The sequence below is a fragment of the Labrus mixtus genome, chromosome 5 (genome assembly GCF_963584025.1).
Source record: "Labrus mixtus chromosome 5, fLabMix1.1, whole genome shotgun sequence".
NCBI classification, from domain to species: Eukaryota; Metazoa; Chordata; class Actinopteri; order Labriformes; family Labridae; genus Labrus; species Labrus mixtus.
The window spans coordinates 17107265-17122141 of record NC_083616.1 but is presented as its reverse complement, the minus strand read 5'-3'; the positions used below and the strand labels follow the sequence as shown (position 1 = coordinate 17122141).

General features: G+C 38.8%; 2 protein-coding genes across 4 annotated transcripts in view; both read left to right on the top strand.

Moving 5' to 3' along the window:
* The window catches only part of mapk1 (mitogen-activated protein kinase 1), a 29467-nt gene extending 22550 nt beyond the window's left edge, over positions 1–6917 (top strand). The window contains exons 5-9 of one of the 2 annotated variants that reach the window (XM_061038265.1): positions 146–260; positions 730–861; positions 1924–2033; positions 2203–2331; positions 4345–6917. In XM_061038265.1, the coding sequence (XP_060894248.1) occupies positions 146–260; positions 730–861; positions 1924–2033; positions 2203–2319 (474 nt within the window). In that variant the 3' untranslated portion in view covers positions 2320–2331; positions 4345–6917. Of the gene's footprint in view, positions 1–145; positions 261–729; positions 862–1923; positions 2034–2202; positions 2384–4344 lie in introns of those variants that run through there. The other variant, XM_061038264.1, reaches the window with a different exon arrangement.
* A 4455-nt stretch (positions 6918–11372) lies between these two features.
* Positions 11373–14877, top strand: part of ypel1 (yippee-like 1) — a 35248-nt gene continuing 31743 nt past the window's right edge. The window contains exon 1 of one of the 2 annotated variants that reach the window (XM_061038257.1): positions 11373–11933. The gene's annotated coding sequence lies outside the window, so the exon portion shown is untranslated. Of the gene's footprint in view, positions 11934–14460; positions 14699–14877 lie in introns of those variants that run through there. The other variant, XM_061038256.1, reaches the window with a different exon arrangement.

Sequence of the window (14877 nt, the reverse complement as noted above, 5' to 3'; positions counted from 1 at the left end):
ATTACTGTTTTCATTCATCTATATGAATTGCTTTGTAAGCAAGTCCATCAGTAAATATGTCCTTTCTTATGTTTTTTATACTGTAGTCATCATTTTGTCTTTGTGCCCCTGCCTGTGTCTGTCTCTATCTGTATTCCTCTCTCAGGGCTACACCAAGTCCATAGACATCTGGTCAGTGGGTTGTATCCTGGCTGAGATGTTGTCCAACAGGCCAATCTTTCCAGGAAAGCACTACTTGGATCAGCTTAACCACATTTTGGGTAATAACTTAAGAATGCACTGTTTTATTGGAGTGGTGTGGTGCTATAGTCTTGTGATTTTTTTAAATCTAGTTAACAGTGAAATTCTTCTTATTCGATATTGTAAAATGAATTTCATTGAAGCTGCAGTTGATAATTGAGTAACGATAGTCGAGCGCATCAGTTGCTTTATGTTGTCCTCTCAGTTGAGGCAAATGTGAATCTGTTAAAAAATGCAAAACAGGTTTTGTCTGGCTACAATATTAGACATCTGTAGTCTTGAACCACATGTCAACCTCCTATCAGTAACATCAGCTTCATTTTATGCTAGACCACATGTTGCTTCTTCCAGCTGTCGTTTTGTTAGCCAGAAAACAGTCAAGAAAACTTTCATTCATAGATGAAGAATTGAAACGGAGGCACGAACAGTGCACTCTAGTCTCTAATCGTCATTGTTAATCCTCTTTATAATCTTCTTTTCTCCCTTCAGGGATCCTGGGATCTCCTTGTCAGGAGGATCTCAACTGCATCATCAACATTAAGGCCAGGAACTATCTTTTGTCACTGCCCGCACGCTGCAAAGTGCCTTGGAACCGCCTTTTCCCCAACGCAGATCCCAAAGGTCAGAACCAGGACATCATCCACTGGTCTTTGAATATCTAGAATTTGATTCGTTTAGAGAAGTTGTATCGCAGATGAGAGTTCTGGCTGCTGAAGGATTTCCTGAGAGGATTCCCGGACATTTGGATTACGCAGAGATAATCCACTTTATTGTCAATACAACAGTCAAACTTAACAGAGCAGTGTTCAGGGTTGTTAAACTGTTGACCGATCAAGTTGTAGTCACTGCAGCTCCTGTGGCTTGTGGTGGGATTCTAAGCACCCTCCTGGTAATAGCTCACGCTGAAAGAAACAACTGGAAACGCAGAATATGTTGGAGACACTCCTTAGCAAATCTTTTCCAGTGGAGAAAGCAGTGACTACGAGCAAAATATTAGAGCATTATTAATCCAAATGATGATCAAATGTAAGAAAAGCAGGTGTCAGGATAAGGCCTAGAAGTAAGCAGATTTGTGGGTGCTTCCATTTTTAACTTAAATGTTGTATCATTTCATCCTTACTGACTGACATCCAGTTGACTTTTGACCTAAAAGGAATGTCACTACTGCTTGTATTGAAATGTCCACTGTAAACCCCTTCATGCTGTCTGATGGTGGGCTATGTGAGCCACTGATGGGAGGAAGACCTCTATTTACTGGTCATTTGTTAACAGTGTCTGAATTTTAGAACCAAATTCTCACTGTGTGATTCCTGACTTTGAACCATGTCTTTAAAGCACCAATCAGAAAGCAACATAAAGAATAAAGGGCAGGGACGACAATCCATGGGAAAGAAAACAGACAAGGATCCAACTTATATTGACAGTTCTGACTCAATCAAGGTTGGAGTAGACCCATCTTACACAGTAGGACAGTACACCTTTCTTGTCCACATTGTATAAGGAAAGATAGATATAAAACGTTGTTATATTAGAGGGTTGCGGAGTTTTGAGGGTTAGGAGGTGCAACTTTAATCTGCAAGCTGGGTGTGACAGTGCCCACCAGTGGAAAGGAAAGCTTACTGTGAACCATTCTAGATTTGAAAAAAGTATCCACCATGTTTAACATGCTCATCCTTGCTGCAGCTCTGGACCTGTTGGACAAGATGTTGACCTTTAACCCTCACAAGAGGATCGAGGTGGAGGAGGCCCTGGCGCATCCCTACCTGGAGCAATATTACGACCCCACAGATGAGGTGAGACATTCCACCTGGGCTGTTAAGATGTCACATATAAATATTTTCTAATCAAGATAGCATCTTTTATGTTCCTGAGTTCCTTACATTTAATTGTCTCTGTGGGATCACCTCCAAAAGGGTCCACTATACATTTCCAACTACATGTCCTCTCTACTCTTTGGTGTAGCCTGTTGCTGAGGCCCCCTTCAAGTTTGACATGGAGCTGGATGACCTACCCAAAGAGACACTGAAGGGGTTCATCTTTGATGAAACTGCACGTTTCCAGCCCGGCTTTAGGTCCTAACGTCTCACACAGGTGAGTCCACATCTCGGAGAGAGAAGCAGACTGTAGCCTGGAAGAAAAAGAAGTCACACAGTTCCAATGTTCATAACTACAAATTGCATAACAATGTCAGCATCAGCTGCATCGAAGTCTCGAAACTTCTAAACTTTTAAATGTCAAAGAGATCAGGGTGATCCTCGACGCTGTCCCACCTCCACCACTTTAAACACACAGTAGCATTGAGTGTTCATCAGGAAAACTACTTGAAGCTTTAAAACATGGAGTGAGTGGTGTTCCAGCCTTATAAAAACTTCTGATTCAGTCCAGCTAAATTTAACAATTCACCACATAAGAGCTGAAGTAAAGAACCCGGCGCACATGGAATATAGATTGGAATTTGACTTTAGTAGAGTGTGAAGAAGAGGCTCTTCATGAGGACAAAAGTACTCTAAAAGCCATCCATCTAAAATGGTCCTTTAAAGGTAAACAGTGAATAATATGGTGCTTGGATTTTTTTTGAAGGTTTAGTTCATGCTCTGGAGGATGAACTGACATTATGACCAAACATTAATGTAACCAAATGTTTCCTATAATTACTCCTAACATTTAAAGGAATAATAACACATAGAAAATGGATCTGAGAACAGGCATATAGAACCTTTCTAAACATCCTTCATATGCTGACTCACCCAATACATCCTACCGGTAACTTTTTTCCAGAATGAACAGATATTTTTAGTTCATTGTGGATCCCTCAGTACCTTCTTGTCATGTCTATTCATGATGTTATGTGTTAGTGACTCTTGGCAGGTTTTAGACTACATTTTATTCAGGAGTCTTATATATAATATGGCTTAAAAATATATATTTTTTACACCCAATCTCAGCACAGATCTTAGCTGGTACGACCTAATGCTGGTATTATATCTGCACCCAAAATGTCCCTTCAATTTTCAAAGCTGGTTAATGTTCTTTAAAGGCACAGTACGTCGATTCCATTGCCAGGGGGCTGTCAATCAATACAAAAAGAAGACGTCATAAGAATTCTCTGTGCCCCATAGTCCATCTTTAATTAATTTAGATATTTGAATGAACATTGTTATAAAATATTACATATTGTACATTTAGGTGTTGTCAATTGAAGTGAATGTGTCACAGCTCTCATTAAGTGGAGTGGGATGTTCTGTAAAGGGAGCTGTTGGTTCATCCAAACACTTCAGGCTCTGTTAAAGTCTAGATGTTCCTGTTTTAATGTGACTTCTTGAAATCTGACAAACGGAAACGGAAACCTTCAAAACGTTTACATGGCAAGTTATTTTTGCTGTTGTTGAATGAAGGATCATATGTCACCACACAGACACCTTAATATAATAATTTAAAATAGAAAAAAACTTGTTTGCTGGAGCATTAAACAATCAATACATGGAAGTAACTGATGCCATAAAAGGCCAGGAAAGAAAGGAGCAATAGGAGACAATGTCATCATTTCCTGAACTAATGACACTCCTTAGATGTGGTGTCCTTCCCCTCCTGTTCTTTGCTAACCACCAGCTGCTCCCTGTCAGGCCTGTTGTTGTAATAATAACTGTCAGTGATACATTTTATAGCCTAAAATCCGCCTTGTGCCAGCCTATGTAATTACTGTTTCCTTTCTGCAGCATTTGATCTATAACAAGAGTCCACTGAAAAGAAACACTGAGTGTGAATTCTCCTAAATTAGAGCGACTCTGCCATTTCTGTAAAGCTTTCAAATGTATTTTCACTCTTTTAAATCACATTTCACTACTGTTCATTTCTGTAAATGTATCTTTAAATCGACAAACAAGTAGTTGTTTGCAGCTCAATAAGGTTGTAGCCAATGAAATCCATGTGCTAGTGGTGAAGAAATTGGATCTGCGAGTGTTTTCTGAAGTTGCAGTGCATTAAGCTCTGAAGGCCCCTTAACATTCAACAAAATAAGTACTTAATATGTCAATTCAATAAATGACTAAAAACCAAAATACATCTGTGACAGCTCATCACCTGGTCACTGCTTCTCCTTTTCAGATGATTCTGTGACTGGCTTCTGCGTTGCCACTGCTCCTCCCTGCCTCCACACTGTTGCTGTGATGGGTTTTTTCTTCTTCTTTTTCTCCCCCCCCCCCCCCCTCCCCCCCCCCCCCCCCCCCCCCCCCCTCCTGTTGTCCACATCACCTGGATTCCTTGGGTCTCACTCGTCAAGTCCACTTTGCTCAGGAATGGCATCAGGAATCAATCAATCGATCATCCTCTGTATCTCTTTCTTTCTCTCTCTCTCTCTCTCTCTGAGGTGAAGGGGTAGGGGAGAGGAAGGAAGGGGGTATTCACATCACAGCTTAAAGTTTGGGGGTGGGGTGATTTTGTGTTTTAAGCCAAGATAAACAATTTGTGTGTGTGTGTGTGTGTGTGTGTGTGTGTGCGTGTGTCTCAAAGGCGTTTGGCTCTGGCTATTCCTATTCTAGACCTTCTCTGTCTGGTTGAATGGCAGTGATAGATTAGCTGTTGTGTTTTCAGTGCCGCTGTTGTTGTTATAACTCTGCCTACATTGCACAAACAACAGAAGATTACTTATGAGAATCATCATTAAATTAAAAGGTCTTTCAGATTTTCTAACCTCTGTCGCACTGTTACAAGGGATACCTTGGTCTCGATCTTTATTCTCTCTTTAGAAAAAAAATCCCATATTGATTTATGCAATGAAATCACATTATCAGCCAGATACTTTCGAGGCCACAAGCTGTCACTTGGTGTGGATGAGGATCTATAGTTTAACCAAGACCTTGTACTTTAATTCTTGACACACATACAAAAGCCCAAATGCAAATATATACATATGAATATAAAAAAAATCATTATAAATATATATATACACAGCCCAAAGAGTCTTAACATATAATGAAGGCAGGAGTGAAGATAGAAGGTGAGACAAATAAGTTTATAACCTTTCTTTTCTCTGTATTCTAAACGTAAAAAACGCCCATTTTCATTTCTTGCCGGCTTCAGTAAGATGTCAGTTTGTGTATAAATGCGTATAATTGAAAGGTTTCCCTATCAGTGTCTGCCTTAGCCATAAGAAACTAAAAGGAAAAGTCTGTTTATCTCATACAAGTCTGTATGTACAGTCAAATATGTTCTTTAAAGGTTCAATTAACTGTGTCAGGACAAGAACTCAGTGATCAGATTGGATCCTGTGTGTCCGGAGAAAAATGTCGCCAGGCCTCCTTCTTTGTCCTGTTTCATGGTTTCTCTTTCTTCTGTCTCTGTTAATCTCTCGCCTTGTTAAAAAAAAACAAAAAAAACTGTGCCCTTTGCATGACTGTTAAAAGCTCGGTATACAAAGACGACCATGTTAAAGTGCCACACGCGCCAGGCCGCCCAGGCTCTTTGTGTTCCACCTTTTGTGGTATATCACACGTTAACTAATCACATGGTGCTTTTTGTTGTCTTTCTTTAGCTTCAGCACTCATTCTTCCGTTTCCATCCAAGCTCCATCTGCATGCTGACGTCATCATGTGGTTGCAAATAGGAGAATAACTATAAACTGCTTGTATTTATTACAATTGCAAAACATACAAATGTGTTTTTTCCCAACCTGAGAGAGTAAAAAATAATACTCAAACGGTATCACATCATGTTTTCTGTTTAATCCATAGGCCATATCATTGGGTGAGCCAGACAGCTGCAGTAGAGTTTATGTAAAGCAGAGCTTAAGTTAAAACCTATTTTGAATCCTTTTCAGTAACTACGAAATGAAGACTGTTGAATTTACACATTTTCTTTTTAAAGAGGAGGATTTATGACTTTCAAGATTCTATATGTTGTAACAGACAAGCCAGAAGCACTGAGCTTCATCAAACAACTTGATCTTAGTATCACTGCAGCATCCAACAGCTGTCTTTTCATGTTGAACACAACAGGGCCTCAAATAGACATCGTTCACCTAGGCTAGCATCGTCATTGACTAATGCGTGGCTGATAGAATTATGGAACAAAAAACAGTATTATTAAGACATTAAAGCATTTTTAAGTACAATACTGTCAACATCTATTTAAATCAATTGTTTTTTAGAATCTGTCTGCTGGCACTTCAAATTAAGATTTTAATGACAAATTGGAACAACTATCGACTGCTTAGGTTGATTTACAAAAAAACCTCAACAGTTGTTTTGTGGGATAGAAAATGCCCAAGCTGTAAGCTCAAGATCTTTATGTTTCTGTCAGATGTTATTTACCTTAAATTCAACTTTTTGTACTCCTTGAAACATGTGTTTCTCTGAGGGCCAAGATGCTCTGTCAGATTCAATCACAGTGGACAGAGCCAAAGAACCAGTTAAACGTCATGTTGTTGTTTTTTACTTCTGATTAATGTCGACTCAGACCGAGTAGGGGCTAACAGAGCGCACTAAAGCTCTGCTGTTACACTCTCAAGCCATAATGGGTCAGTCTGTAAGTCTGCTGCACCTCTGACCACGCCCACCCAGTGACGTCACCATGTACTGACACACCCATGAGTTACACATCTACATCACTGCAGCCAAGTGAGACTTTAAACCACTGAAAGTTAGCAAGTCTGGATTTAAGGACGTTACATGTACCTAACTTCAGAAAAGCCAGCTAACCTGATGACAAAAAAGAATCATTTTTCTGTAAATCCTTATCATTCCCAGCTGGTTTCCTCGTGAGAGACATGTAATTTGGTACTAATTGTAAGTAATTCAGAGTCTATGTTTAACAGGGCTACAACAAATAATAATTTCTGTCTTTCTTGTGTCAATGTGAAGATTACTCTTAAATTGAAATGTCAGAATGATCTGAAATGTTCATTACAAATGTCCAGATCGCTCACAAGACCCCTTTTTTTTTAATCCCATCCCCAGTTTAAAACCAGAGTTATCTGTGATTTCAAACACAGGAACTCCTCGTACGACAAGCTGTAACCAGCAAATGTTTAGTATTTTTCCCCACATAAAAGACAGAATCTATAACGGTTCATTTATTGTCGATCATCTAATCAATTTATGAACTAATTTTTTCTCCTTTTGTTTTATTGATCCACTTCAATTAAGTCATTCTAAATAATAGTTGTGACAGCATTCTACAGAACAAATCACAGTTGGCAATATGAACATGAACATTCAAGAACCCAGAATCTGTCAGCATAGAAGAAGAAAATTCAAGTTTAAGATCATACATTTCAGTATAAATTAAATTAAGAAAAATCACTAAAAATCAACTCACTTTACACAGTAGATAACGTTTTTTAAAAACTGTCTAAATCTTCACTTTCTGTTTGATTAGTGAGAAATGAAACACTGTTTTTAATTAAACCTTTTTCAATGAAATGAAATATTTGGATCAAATCGACCTGTTTCAGTCAGTTACGTTAAACTCACATGATGATGATGATGATGATGATGATGATGACGTTTGAAAACAGACCAAACCTCCATAGAAGAAATAACCTTTTTTACACTCGTAGATCTCCTCCTCGTCTCTGTATCCTCCCGTCTGTCACACACATACACGATGATTAAATGCACTTGCTTCTACAGTAGTTGGGATGGGCGTTGTAATCCGAGGTGCCTGCCGGGACTTGACTTACCTGTAGATAGACTTTTTTTTGTGGGGTGGGGGGGGGGGGGGTTAGTTTGAACATTTAGGGCACTAAAAACCTTACTGGGATTAGTTGTATAAAAAAAAAAGCTTCTGCTGAGTTCTTTGTGCAACCTGTCTGTTTGTGCCTTTTTTGATAGTCTTGATATCCAAGATTTTGATGTGCAGCTTTTGTTTAGTCGGGAATCCGTTGTAATTGCAGTATACGCTCTTTGAAAATGAACACAATCAAGTCTGTGGGTTTGGGCGGGATCGTGGCCGGGTATATCCTTATCTTTCAGTTATTGTAAATTTTAAAGAGATTTGTTGCCACAGCTGTGTGATTTGTGACTGTATTGAAAAGATGAAAAGCAAACATTTATATTTTTTGCGTTACCCTTTTTTCCTTGACCCTTTTTTTTTTTTTCTTTTTTGGATGTTTTTGTGCAGATATTTTTATTGTAAAATGAATGTTATGTTTCTATCAGACACTAATCTTGTTTGAGTTGTCTCCAGTGGAACTCCTTCACTCTGTATGTTTTGATCAGTATAAACCTTTAATTGTGTAGTTAAACATTTCTGAAAGAGATAAAAAAATAAATAAATAAGATCCTTGGTTGTATTTGAAAGGTTCCTGTTTGACCTGCCATAGAAACTGTTTGAAATGATCGGTCAGTTTATTTTTTGCTGTCGTTTGAAGGATTTGACCTGAACGAGGCATTTCTTTGCTATTATCAAAGACTGACTGCCACTAGAGAAATCTTTTTTTTTTTTTTTTTTATGCTTATCTTTTTTCTGTTTTGCAACTCTGTCATGTCATTTAAATAGACGTTCATTAAAGACATCGTACCTTCATTAACATCTCTGAGGTCTCTTTGTTGGAGACGCATTTCAACTGGCATGTTCACAACAGTAAGCATTAGAGACGACTTCTATACCTGCTGTCTGCATCTATCCTTACAGTACATACAAGAGTGCAAAATAAAAGTTTCAAGGAGCGACACAGTATACAAATAAATGTGTTTAATGAAATGAGTGAAAATTCTTAATAAAAATGCTGTATTACTCCAAAAAACCTGACGTGTGCCCTTTTTTGTCTATCACTTCGTTTTCATTCTCAGCATTTAAGGGAATGGTCTGACACTTTGGGAAAGGGACTTATTGGCTTCATTGTGAGGAATTACAAAGTGCATTCTAGATATGAATCTAGAGAAAGCAGCCTCTAGATTATCTTATTTTAGCATCTTAGCATGTCATGTCCAAAAGAGAAAACATTCTGAATCTTATTGCTTCAGCTCATTTAACAACATCTTGGGTTTGGCTAAAACAACATTGCTTAATCTTAGTATGTGGACACGTGCTGGACTACTTCTAGGTCAGGAGCTCTGTTGCAATAGTTCTGAAACGTGTCTGTGTTAGAAAAGTTTTTGCACAACAAACTTAACGTTTATTACTGATACCATATTACTAATCCAAAACCATTTTTTTCCACTAATGGTACAATTGTTTTCCATCAACGTACACTCAAATTGCCAAAGTAAAAGTACTAATACTTAATGAGCGATCTCAGAAGAAAATAAAACATTGGAAAATAATAATTGATGCACTTGTGTACCACACTTAAAAGTTGTAGCTGTTCAACGATAGGCTGATTTCACTGCTGGTTCACATGAACTACCCAAAGGGGAAGAACTATATTTTTATGTTCATAATATTACATCATTGGCATGTTCAAAATTGTTGGTCATTTGAGTATGAAAGCAATTAAATTATAAAATAAGTAGTTTTGTAAATGTAATATTGTTTGATTACAGCACTTCAGTAAATGAGCTTAATACTGTGTACTAACAAAGTTTGTAATGCTTCCTTCTGAGATAAGTTCTCACTGTCATCACATGACGTAAATTCCAATTATTCCGCTTCCTTTTAAAGGTACTGAAATCCAAGGACAAGGCAATGCTGTGTAACGGTATAACAATTACTTTTTTTAAATCAAGCTGTGAAAGTGATGAATGTGTCTGTAAGGAGTTGAACATTAAATGCTGAAGTCTCAATTTTTACAGATGACGTCACACCAACAACAACAAAAAACTACAAGTCCTGATTTTCCTCAGATGGATATTTACAGTCTATTGAAGGAGCAATCCCACTCATACTGTGTCGTAGGGGCGCAGTGCCACTGTGTCCTTTTGGGGGCGCTGTCGTCCTTGCTAATAAAATGTACTGCAGTGTGTCCTTGATCCGCTCAGCAGCCTGATTCATAAATTAGTGCCATTCACGTTTAGCTGACAAGCTTTTAACAAGGTCACAGCTGAATGTTTAGTTTATTATTTTATTTTGTATTGCTCTGCTATAAAGACAAACAGGCGAAATACAAATGTATAGCCAAGTAAAATTTAAAAAAGAATGATAGTAGTATAAGTTGATTTAAAAAAATAAAAAAAGTAATACCTTTTTATGAAATTGTTTCCAACCTACTAGTGGATGAAATGCATCATTTTTGCTATTAGTTCAATATAAGTGACTAAACTACATTAAAAACAACCATACACGACACCAATCAACTACATAGATTTCGGAGGTTGTTTGTTTACCTGCTAGTCTTGACCACGTGCTTGCAATGCGGCCACGCATGCGCTCAACGGCGGATTGACTTTTGGCACGCGTCTGTGTCGGTGGCGCGCACAGCTAAAAACAAGCTCCAGCCTCAAGAGCGCGCTGCGAAGTCTACAGCCTTTCGTTGATTGGGTGTGAAACTTGGCCCCGCCCTTCGTTGCAGCGGATTGGCCAGACGGGGATTCTTCTGCCCACTTATTGGACGCTATTTGTAGAACTGGCTGTGTAGCTAGGCTACTGTTGCCTTCAAGTACACCTGGCGAAATCAAGTTGTTATGGTCAGAAAAAAAGCAGCTGGACGTCTTCATGCAGACTCTGTATTTATCCTATACGTGGTTTTAAGAGCTAAGCGATTAGTAAAGACTTATAATAAAATAAAAGGCTAAAAGTGGTATTTAACATAATTGTAACAAGTCCTAGCAGCTGCTGTTGGTGTCGAGAGTTATAGGCTAGACCTATTGTCACAAGCTTCATAAACAAGTAGACTGGTTTTTACTAGTCTATGGTTCCACCTCTGTTTTACTTTACAATTTCTGTAAGGCTTCTTAGAGTTCTAATGTTTGTGGTTTAGGCTACACAGACCTTCAGCCTAGGCCTATTTGTTCATTGTTTTTTCCTGTAGGCTAGATTGTTTCTGATTATTGGCATCCATGCTTCTTGAGATTCGTGTTTTAGTTGGTAGCCAAACGATGTTTCCATGTGATATGAGAACAGTTCACATGTGTCAAGTTGTTTTCTTGTGCGTTAAATTCAGAAACCTTTCATTTCCAGCAGCGCGTAAATGCAGCAGCAGTATGAGATAAAACATTGGGTTTTTTTTTCTGCACTTAAAGTTTGACTTTCATCCTAAAACCAGCACACACATTGAGTCCTGGTGAAAGTGCACACCCTCTGTTCCAGATCAGAGAGTTTTCTGTGACAGATAATGCTTGTCGGGTGTGTTTGTGCATTATTCAAAGCGCGCTGCGCATCACAGACCTAATTAGGATTTCAGTATAAATAAGGCCGCAGACGGGACAGCTCGGCCTGTCCTGCCGCTGATGTCGGAGAGCTGAAGGTATAGTTAGAGGTTAAAACGCTTCAAAATCTCCAAGCTGCATCATCATGCAAACACTCTGACCCACCTCACGGATGGGACCCTTTTCAAACCAGACCTACGGAGAAATCCCGCAGATTTCAAGCTGTACGCAGTCTTTCGCCAATGAAGATACAGCGAGAAGATTTGATGTTTTAGGACACTTTTTAATGGCACTCGGCCCCAGCTAGACAGAGTGCTGCTACCTTTATGGGACGGCGAAGGTGTCTTTGATTTATAGAGTTTGAGCTGACATCCAGACTCCAGCAACTCCAGCGGGCTCCTCTCCGGGTTGTTTTGGTTTCCGATGGAGGGACTGCGAAGGGTTTCTGGGGTAAGTGCAAAACCGGTGACCTGCTGGAGGACACGCATGTTTATTTTAGTTAAACCACAGAGCATCTGTGACTGCTTTATTAACACCTGAAAGACGTGCGTGCGTTTGTGCTGCTTGTTTCAGATATTGTATTGTGCTGTTTTGTGATGCACCAAGGGATTTGTAGTTTCTCTAGCCTATATTTATAAATTCATCAAAGGATTAGGCGACTTGTGTTCTGGGTGCACGCAAAGCCTGTGGACTGTAACATGCATGAAAACAGTTTAACATAGTAAGGAATCGTGATATTTGTGAGATCATTTGGAAGTTTCCTGTGCCTCCGTGTGTTGGCGGGTGTATGTAGATCTACGATACCACTCTTGAATTAATTGTTAGATTTTAGGCGTCTCCTTTCTTTGATCAGACACCTTTTTTTGCCATTTGATCTCCGTGTTCAAGATGCACTCTTACGTGCAGCCCCATTCATCCGATCGCTTGCGCTATCACTGTTATGATCAGCGTCATCAAGTGCACGGCTGCAGATCTCGGGTCAGTGTTTTGAAGAGGGAGGGCTCATGATGCCACGTGAACAAGCGACAAAAACACAGCGAGAAGATGGATTTCATAACCTGCACTGAGGGAAGCTGCAGTGTGCAATGTTGTGTTTACACTCGTCCTACAGTGAAGTGTCTCTTTTCACGGTTTCAATGTAATGCAATATGTTTCGTGCCGCGCTTTCAAAAACGAGTATGTCAATGAGAGGAAATAAGAAAAAGAAAGGGTCCAAACATTGTTTTTGTTGTAGTCTGTAAGCTGGGTGGAAGCTATAGGTCTACTCGCTTACATCCATTTTATTTTTTAAGGTTTTTATAATAGCCTACATAATGCCATAATTCATTATTACATATCAGACATGGATGTGTTCAATGTCAACATGATGAAAGACTGACACATAAACAGTGCAGCAGGAGGAGGAGGTGGAGGTGGGGTGGGCATACTGCTTTTTTGTTTTGTTTTTTATTCTATTAAATTCTTTATTTTTTTTAAATAGAAGAATGTCTGACACACCAAAGCTAAAAAAAAAAAAAACAGCTTACTCGAAGAGAGCTCTATTGATCTGTTTCTAAAATTACCTAATAGGGCCAGGCTTGTTTAGGCTAAGAACCTCGGAGAGCTGTGTGGCTGCAGGTTTTCAGGGAAACAAATCTTTTGTGGTTTCTTATATTGACATCTTCTTGCTTTTCTCAATTTCTCAACCCAGCCTATTAGGCCTACTGTATTCCTACTGCAGATTGTATATCTTTAGTGTTTAATAACCTTTATAAACATGTCGGGATCCTGTGCATAAACTGATTTAATGAATATCTCAAACATGCAGTTCAAAGACTGATCATCTTCAAATGGGTCTATAGAATCATTACACTGAATTGGATTGTGTGATAAATGTGAAGAAAAGGAGCGGGTATCAAACTTGAAATTGTCTTTATTTACGATCAAGAATCCAGGGGTCGAACTCAAGCATGACAAACATAAACTATTATTTTTCACAAGAGAAAGAAAAGGAGTCAGATTCATATTCTCAGCTTGTATTTATTTACACATCCGGGTGTCTGCGCGTTCCCTCTTTCCTCTTCAGGCGCGTTCACGCCGCATGGGAAATAATCTCTCCCGCAATAACTAAACAATAACTGTCAGACATGTAGGCCTATTGTTGAGAAACCAAATTATTTTCTTTTTTTACTTTTAATAAATGATTCTTGACTTGGTCTTTCTGGCGTGCAAATACTTTAAATGTGATGCACCACTTCAAGGTTTAATGCAGACTAAACATAAAGGGAAAGAAATTGCCTGAGCCTACTTATGTCAGAAATAAAACATTTTTTTGACTTTTACCTCAAATTTCTTCAAGTGTTATGTTTTACTTTCCAAAGTCAACAACCTGCAGCCTGGGTCAAATCATGTAAGGAATACACGCAACTGATCTTTTATTCATTTAAAGGTCACAAAAGAAGCACTTTTGAACAACAACAACAACAACAACAACAACAACAACAACAACAACAACAACAACTGTATAATGCACAACAATAGGCCTATAATAACAACTGAATCCTGAAGTTGGAGTTAAAGGAGACATTCACAGAACCTACTTTAGTTTGGGAATATAGTTGACATTAAGGTAGGGAAACCGAAATAGAGGAACATATGTATTGTACAGAGAAGTATCCTTAAAAAAAACCTGATACATTTGCCTCATCTTATATACGCTATACAAATTTATCATGAGTAGGCTAAATAAAAAAAAAAAAAGCATTTATTCCAAAAATAATCAGATACAATAACTTCAGTTAATGGAATATAACTAGTTAATCAAAAAATAGATACATTAAAAAGAAATATAGAAAAACGTATATTTTATTTCCACCTGAATACTACTCTTAACCTGGTTTCCATCTTTCCCACGGGAGCCTGAAGGCAGCGCTGTCACCCGTTGGCCAGCCCGCCTGTCAATCTCAGGTCCATCTCCCTCCCACGTGGTGACGTTTCCGTACCAAAGTAACGAAGCCAGTCCATTATGCAAACAAAAGACACAACAAAAGCCCGTGTTGGGAAAAATGAGATTCGTCAGCACCCAAAAGATACAACAATAAGTTCCCATCTGGCAGCATCACCCATGGACCAGAGCCTGGGACGACGACAATCATTTACTTAACTCCAGAAAAAAAAAACATCTTCAGAAAGCAGTTTTCAACCAGGCTGCCTTTTGCTCAGATCTGATCCAGGTGGTGAGTACAGCAGCAGGGCAATGTTTACATCAAAATTAAAGGCAAAAAAAAAAAAAAACCTAGAAAAGCAGTAAACGTGTTTCTGGTGTCGTGCTGGATTCACAGGCTGCATCAGGCTCGGAGATAAAAACAAACAGTTTAAAGAACAGCGACACTGTTGCTCTTGAGCTGGCGTCGTG